General features: G+C 31.6%; 2 protein-coding genes across 2 annotated transcripts in view; one reads left to right on the plus strand and one right to left on the minus strand.

The window, feature by feature from the left end:
- LOC100186765 (protein ABHD16A) overlaps positions 1 to 3,857 on the minus strand; it is a 6,631-nt gene extending 2,774 nt beyond the window's left edge. Inside the window, exons 1-10 of the mRNA XM_026836065.1 lie at positions 3,704 to 3,857; positions 3,310 to 3,457; positions 2,818 to 2,904; positions 2,662 to 2,750; positions 2,269 to 2,518; positions 2,162 to 2,202; positions 1,800 to 1,876; positions 1,192 to 1,372; positions 521 to 632; positions 353 to 469 (exon numbers count right to left, since the gene is read on the minus strand). Of these exons, the coding sequence (XP_026691866.1) occupies positions 353 to 469; positions 521 to 632; positions 1,192 to 1,372; positions 1,800 to 1,876; positions 2,162 to 2,202; positions 2,269 to 2,518; positions 2,662 to 2,750; positions 2,818 to 2,904; positions 3,310 to 3,457; positions 3,704 to 3,784 (1,183 nt within the window). The 5' untranslated portion in view covers positions 3,785 to 3,857. The remainder of the gene's footprint in view (positions 1 to 352; positions 470 to 520; positions 633 to 1,191; positions 1,373 to 1,799; positions 1,877 to 2,161; positions 2,203 to 2,268; positions 2,519 to 2,661; positions 2,751 to 2,817; positions 2,905 to 3,309; positions 3,458 to 3,703) is intronic.
- Positions 3,858 to 5,239: 1,382 nt separating this feature from the next.
- On the plus strand, positions 5,240 to 7,583 carry LOC100176538 (ribosomal RNA-processing protein 8; the record flags this gene model as incomplete). Its single annotated transcript, XM_009861284.2, is given in 5 exon segments — positions 5,240 to 5,859; positions 6,116 to 6,261; positions 6,533 to 6,662; positions 7,136 to 7,242; positions 7,487 to 7,583. Coding segments are annotated over 5 exon segments (1,098 nt in total), but the record flags the coding sequence as incomplete, so codon positions are not given.
- Positions 7,584 to 7,874: the final 291 nt, after the last annotated feature.

Genomic DNA, 7,874 nt, shown 5'->3' on the forward strand with positions numbered 1-7,874 from the left:
TTGTTGTAAACATTCACTGTTATTAAGATTCAGATAGTTTCTTACAGTGTATGTCACAATGGGTTCTGTGAAATAGATAAAGAATTAACTTATTAGAAACTTTGGCAACCCTGGCCATTATAAGCGTCACGTTTTTTAACTTTTTTATTCAGATCTGGAAGAAAATTGCTAAAATTCGGTGACACCTATAGTTGTCAAACAAAAAGCAACCTTGTTGACGAAATGCATTATAACTTGGCTCTGGTTGTTTGTAACTAGTAAACTAACACATATGATGTTGCTTCTGTTTCAGAAGTTAGGGTAACATATATAGGAAGAGCAATAATTATTATTTCACATAATATTTAATTACCTAACAATTCTGGCATCATCTTTTTAGCGAATGGCAAAACATCATAAAACGTTGCATCCAAAAACAAACCCTTTATATTTGGATAACGCAATGCAGCTGATATAGCAGAAAAACCACCTAAAAAAATAAGCTTTAATTTTTGTTCTATGAAGTGCTATATATGCTTACCAATTGACCAGGCAAAAACAATGATATTTTCTGGTTGGAACTCAAGTTCATGTATCACATATTGAAACACAACGTCAACTGCATTCTCTTCAGCTTCAGGAAATGGCATACCCTGTAATGTAAATGTAAACAACATCAAAACAATGTTGTTATACCTACATAAATGTAATATTACACTACTATAAACACTGTATACTCATACAGTATTACATCATAATACAAAACAAATGTATTGTTGTTATTGATAACATAGTGAAAAAGCATACATTCTTTGCATTACGGCAAAAGAACAATATAATATTTCCTTTAACAAGCAAATCTCCCCCCAAAAAAACAACTTAATTCACACAAATTTTTGGTAAACAATTTCTTTTATGCTATTCTGTTACTTATGCTATCAGGCTCAATGTAAAAAAAATTTAGCAACTTCCAGAATAAAAACATAGTGTATTTTAGATGTAATAATGAAATATTTATTCCCCAATGAAGTCTTGCCGAATAGCAGTTGAAATATGTGAAATACACTTTGTTTTTATACCAGAAAAGCCACTATGTTTTTATACCATAGGAGTCAAATTTGTGTTGTCAAAAACATCAAGCCATATCTGGCATGCAATTTACAGGTTCCTTAATCCCTTGCCTTCCCCTACATTACTGAGTAATATCCCTACCGTGCTTCCAGCAAAACCTGGATGGTTCCATCCTATGACAGAATATCCTGCTTGCAGTGGTGTACACATGCAACCAACTTCATAGAATCCAGCATTTCCCTCACAACATATAACGATGGTGTTACCATGTTGGGTAGGGTTGTCTACTCCCGTGTCACGGTCGTATCTATTCTCATGGTTTCTGTAAAAACATCAGAGCTATGTAAATTGTTATTGAACAGAATATGAACTAATATGACAAAAAATATGAAAAAAATCATAACAATATAAAAAACTCAACTGCAAATAGTTACACTGAAATACTAATTACTATTGAAGAGAGAAGTTTATACATTTGAGTAACTTTATTAAAGTTGTGACATTTTTAGGTTTTAATTGGGAAATATGCGGATCATTACATTACATTATTACTACTATTTGGTGTTTATTTAAAGACATGTTTGTGAAATATTAAATCGTTTATGCATTTATACTGGTTACTCATGGGTACCTTAATCTTTTTTAGTGTAATGGGTACCGTTGTTTTTTCCAACACGTTACATACCCTTGTAGGCACCTATGACCCTGTCTCTGTATATTTGTAAAATATTAAAAACCTAATAAGCTACCTTCCTCTCCTGTCAACAAACATTGTATCAATACTGTTCCCATCTCGTGCCAATAATTTGCCACGAATTCCATCATTCTGTGGAAATAAACAACAGTAGTGTTAAATAAGCTTGTAGTCACTAATTACTAAATTGCCAGCCACACAGAAATAAACAATCACCCACAAAATTACATAATATAATCACCCACCCACAAACTTACATACTACCCACAAAGTTACATAAATCAGATCTCTTCAGCGGGCAAGTGGTGTACAAAAACAGAACAAGTTATACAGCGGTTATTTCACCTCCATGTGAGAATATAGCACCTAAAATTAATTTATACAACCCCTAACTTAACATATGTAAACACATCTTACCTCTTCAACAAGTTTTGCTCGATTAACTTGCAAAGCTGATCCTGAAATCAAATCAAAATTTAAATTTAAATCTATAACATTCATATCACATTAATTATATGCGTTACCATATGCTGCTTGTAGTAACATGGTAGATCCAGGGTAAGCAAGTCTCACACCAAATGTATGAGAGATAATATAAGCAATTATTTCTTCAGGTATTCCAACCAGTACAGTAGAAACTACATTATCATGCTGAGATCTTATTCTTTGCCATAGAGATTGACGTTTGGGCCAAGATTTGACATTTTCAACTTGATCCCAACGAAAATCATGCGGCCAGTGTGAAAAGTCAAAGTCATATCGGAGTATCTCTTTCTGAAAAAATATTAACAATTTTTAAAAACTTCCAAGCAGAAACGAGACAAATAGGTCACATCAACCGTGTTATAACGACTGCCGTTGCCATGCAAGGGTAAATAGGTTCCATTAATTCAACTAACTGTTGTTTAATTTTAAACCTTTTTATCTTTGTTCTTTGCGTTCTTTTTTGTACTTGCTAAAGCCGTAAGAAACTCATTGTAATCGCTATTTGTGCTTCGTCCATAACCTTTAATGTTAAAAAATATTATATAGGTTAGAAACATAACATCTATGCAGTTGGAAAAAACACAAACCTCTTGTTAAAAGTAAAGTAACGACAAATGCTGAAGCACAAACTCCAAACTTGGTGTAACTACTCAAAGTTTCTAGACAGCAATAACCTGTGTGAAGAAAAGAGAGTAATAGGAAAAGAAGTTTGCATTTGTTACATTTCGAATAGAAATTAAATTTTAATCCTATTTATCCCTTTAATTATCATTTGTTTAAATTGTCGGCCATACTCATAGTCATACACTATAAAAAAAATTAAAAATATATTTACCCACAATGCTATATAATATGTATGTGGTGCCTGGGGTGTATGAAACAAAACACCCATGTAATAACAGCTGTCATAGCGCCCCACCACACAAAGACAAGTATTAAGTAAATTACATTCATTGATTTAATCAATTGGAAAATTAATTTGAACATGTAAATTTTAGTTTAAATTAATTTTTCCAACTATTTCAAACTTATTTATTAAATATATATATATTAATTAGTATTGAATTATTGCCTCATACTTAAATTAAAATTTATTGTAAAACCTCTTCTGTAAAGGAAGACAAGCCATATAGGAGTTGTGTAATACAACAAGGATTTTGTTGTCAGCAAAAAGTTTAGAATTCTTTGGCTTTTTTCTTCAAATCCATTTGGTTCATAGTTATATGCCTGCATTATAAAATCATTACAAGTACACTGTACACAGTATGTATATAAGTACAAATGTTTTGCACATTTTTATTAAAATTTAATACAAAAAAACTGATTACAAATGACCTGTCTGTAGATTGTATTTAGAATTAGCATAATTTATCCTATTTTTTAGAAAAACACATTTTATTCAATCTGGTATAACATTGTTGGTATAACTTTAAGATAAGTATTCAAATTCTTTATTTACATTATTTGACTTACCCTTCTGCTTGCATCATTTGATCGGTGAATCCGTGATATGGTTGGACCAAACACACAAGCATACAATCTTTGTATTGACATTATCTTTGGTAAATAATATCCACAACCATGTAAATGTGTATACACAGAACGACTAGTTATTTTAGCTTCAACAGTAACTGCAGTAAAAAGGGGTATGATGAATTCGTGGTTATATTAAATAGCATAAAATATAAATAATGTAAGATAGAAAATGTGAACACCATGCAAAAAGACATCAACCTAATCCGTATATTAGCATACAATACTGGTATAACGCTTGACATAAGCTTTGATTTATAAACATGCTCGATAACTTAATTATCTTCCTTTTATTTACTTACAAAATTCTGACAAAATTATAACCCTAGCAGTGATGCCAAAGAAAATTTTATTCCAGAAAAATTGAAGTATAAATAAACCATAGTACTCTCTCTAAGAGAGTGCTCTGAATAAACCAAAGCATATTTAGAAGGTTTTATATGCTCGAGAAAGCTTTTAAGATATGAAAAAATAGCGTAATACCTATCGAACAGAATGGCTTTTATCGATAGAGAATATGACTCTGGGCTAGAGCAGAGTCGTATAAACACCGAGTAGTCCAACTGCCGTCTATGTGTGTCCAAAATAGAGCAAAAGTGGTGACTTTGACAATGGGTTTAAACGAACTTGTTAAGTTTTGTTTGTGTTTTCCTATTGTGGGAAGGTGTAAAACAGCTTCTATTTACCTTACCAAACATTTTTTAGAAAAAATGTATAAATTTAGCCGCATTAAATGACTAAAATGTCGCAAATCAACCGCTTCTAATTCTAATTTTTGACTTTTTTTGACACAGAAAACAAATAACACATGTTTTATACATTTTTTAACTTTTAAATTTGTTTTTAGGCCTAAGTTTTTCCGTAATTTACCGAAAAACATACATTTTCCCTATACCTGCTGTGTTATTTTGGAACCAAATTGCCGTTCAATTTGTGTTTTACGTAACAATGGGTTGGACTACTCGGTATTTCTATGGCTCTGGGCTAGAGACACTATTTTTTTGCTTAGCGATTGTTCTTTGCCTGACTAAAGAAATAAGATGTACTTTACAAGCATCGCGCAATAACTGTTATAAACTTTCATAATTAATAACATGGAGAATTGAAACAATTTTTTTATGTTTTTGGTTCTCATGATTTTTTATTTTTTCTTTCAAATTAGGGGAATTACCGTAACTTTCGTCACGTGGAAATATATTTTTTCATTCGCCGTAAACGTTTGTTTATATTGTTGTTCTGTTACTTTACAATAATAATACTTTCTTGGCCGATAGTACTGTTTATGCTACTACAAAATCATACAACAGCGAGAAATTCAAAATAAAATGTGAGTTTATGAAACTTTATTAACCTTTATTACAGACATGATTGACAGGAGACAATTACGTTATGCATGTAGGCTACTGTACTTATTTTGTCACTTTCCTCAGAGAAATAGGTACAAGTTTATTCTATACTGTAGTTATCCATATGTGGTAATGTTTGACTGTAGTGAATGGGACGAAACAGACCAAGGTTCTGAACTATGTGATGAATTGTTTGGTGATGTTTCAAAATCAATTCCGGCCAGAGAGATATCTGGACACACAACTAAGACAGATCAAATAACACGTAAGCAATGGAAGTTAAAACAAAAGAATAAACGGAAATGCAAAAATAAATTTAGAACTATAGAAAAAAAGCAAGAAATGGAAGTTGAGAAAACGTGTAGTGAAACTAACAAACAATCCAAATCTATGAAAGAATCAACAAAAGAAAAAATACCTAACCCAGCATGTCCTGATGTAGTTCAACCTAATAGGAAAACAAAGGCTAGCAAGAGAATTGGAAAACCTTTAAACGATGGAAATCCACAAAGCAAAAAAAAAGTTAAAAGTTTAACAACGCAGGAAAAAGACAGTGAAAATAAAATTTCATTAAAAGAGAAACCTAATGATGTCAATCCTCAAAACAAGAAAAAAGTTCAAAATAAAACGATGCAGGAAAAAGACAATGAGAGTAAAACTACATTAAAAGAGACCAAGCCAACACAAAATCTAAAAGATCGATTGGTTAAAAAGCTTGAATCCTCCAGATTTCGATTTATAAATGAACAGGTAAACAACATGCGGACATTGAGTAATATTATACTAGTTTAAATGGTTAAATTGTAAGGATGGTTTAAACCAGTGGGTCAATTGCTGTATATTAAAAACTAAATGGCCTTTATTTATCGTACTGTTGCAATCAAAGCTCACAAAAAAACATATTTACATTTTATTTGGTTGGATGAAAGCAGCGTGGTCCCTACCCCTAGAAAGTTTATTTTAATCAATAAAGAATAAAACTATTAATGTACCATTTGTTTGATAGATATACTCGCAAAGTAGTGAAGCTACAATAAAAACTTTCAGTTCTGATCAATCTGCTTTTGAGATTTATCATCGTGGGTTCACTGCACAGGTTGCTACATGGCCTGTAAACCCATTGGACTTAATTATTAAATGGATCAAAGAAAGGTTGGAATTATTGGCGTAATATTAGAGGTGCCTGCGCTATCATCTCATTAGAAGTATGTCACCCCAATCCTTATAAATGGGTTACATCATGCATTTTACTGTTTTATCACACTAAATTTATTACACCTAAAAGTTTTAGTACTCCAGTTCTAAACTTTGGCAGTATAAAAAATATGTTATCCAAAAACAATAACCTTTAACTTTATACATATTATCAAAATTGACATAGGCATACGTATATATGTGTACAATATACTGTTGTTTTGTTTAGATCACCAAAACTTGTTATTGCTGACTTTGGTTGTGGGGAAGCAGAACTTGCAAAGAGAGTGAAAAATAAAGTTCATTCATTTGATCTTGTTGCTGTTAATGATCAAGTTACAGTGGCAGATATTTCTAATGTAATTCCATTTTTTAGTATTTTAAACTAATTAATTATATAATATATGTTTAAGATTGTGAATTATTTATCCTCGGGTAGTGGAGCAATGTCAGTCGTTATAACACAGGTGGTATGTTTCATATACCTCATGCCTACTTACTAGTTAAAATGTATGTAACTCTCTTGGTAATAATTTATTTTTTCTTTTTAAATGTATGGCTGACAATTCTTTTAGTGTTTTAGACAACCCATAATAGACCACTTGATTAAAACAATTGCTCTTAAGTTTCTTGGTCAAGGAGTAGGACACATACATACCACAATGGTAGTAGCATCCAGCATTGAACAATAACCTCTTGGCTAAAGTCACATGTCGTAACCACTGTGCCATGGTGCCAGCACACATAGTTTATGACACAAAATCCTGGAACGCAATTTCTTCTTAAATTTAATTAAAGATTAGCCAAATCTTTATCTTGTTATTATTATTAGGTTCCTTTGACCGATGCAAGCATGGATGTGGTCGTGTTTAGTTTATCTCTCATGGGAACTAATCTTGTTCAGTTTTTAATTGAAGCCAATCGTGTTTTGAAGACAAGGTAAGATTACTTAAACCTAAAAGCGCCAAACTTTTGGTTGCAGGATATGCAGCTTACCCTGGAGTTTTGTATGCTATTAATCAGTTAGCTTTACACCTAATTTTGATTTGTTAAAAGGAATATGTTTCTAAATAGCTATGCTTCCCTTGTATTTTTAAAGATTTAGCCTATGCTTAAACCGACATGTTCGTTTTGTTTATTAAATACATATTGATACTTTTAATTTAAATTTACATTATAACAGTGGAGTAATGAAGATAGCTGAAGTAGCAAGCAGATTTACTGGGTTGAAACCTTTCATTGGTGATCTGAAAAAACTTGGATTTGATTTGCACAAAAAGGTAATAGCATACATTACCTCTGATTTATTTAATTTGTTATGTTTTTCCCTTTTAATGAAAGTTGGTGAAGTGTATTGTCACTTTTGCGGTAATTGCCCCAACCCAGTGGTCATGTGTTGTTTAAATTGTAAGCCCTAAATCAATTAACCACAAAGTTACATACATGGTAACTCGTAAGCTAGCACACGGTGTATAAAACAGACTCCAGGATAAAGCAAATTGCATTCATTCATATTTTCAGTGGCAAAAATCAACCGACCTAATGAGTTTCATGTTTTATTTTACACAGAA

The sequence above is a fragment of the Ciona intestinalis genome, chromosome 9 (assembly GCF_000224145.3).
Source record: "Ciona intestinalis chromosome 9, KH, whole genome shotgun sequence".
Taxonomy (NCBI): domain Eukaryota; kingdom Metazoa; phylum Chordata; class Ascidiacea; order Phlebobranchia; family Cionidae; genus Ciona; species Ciona intestinalis.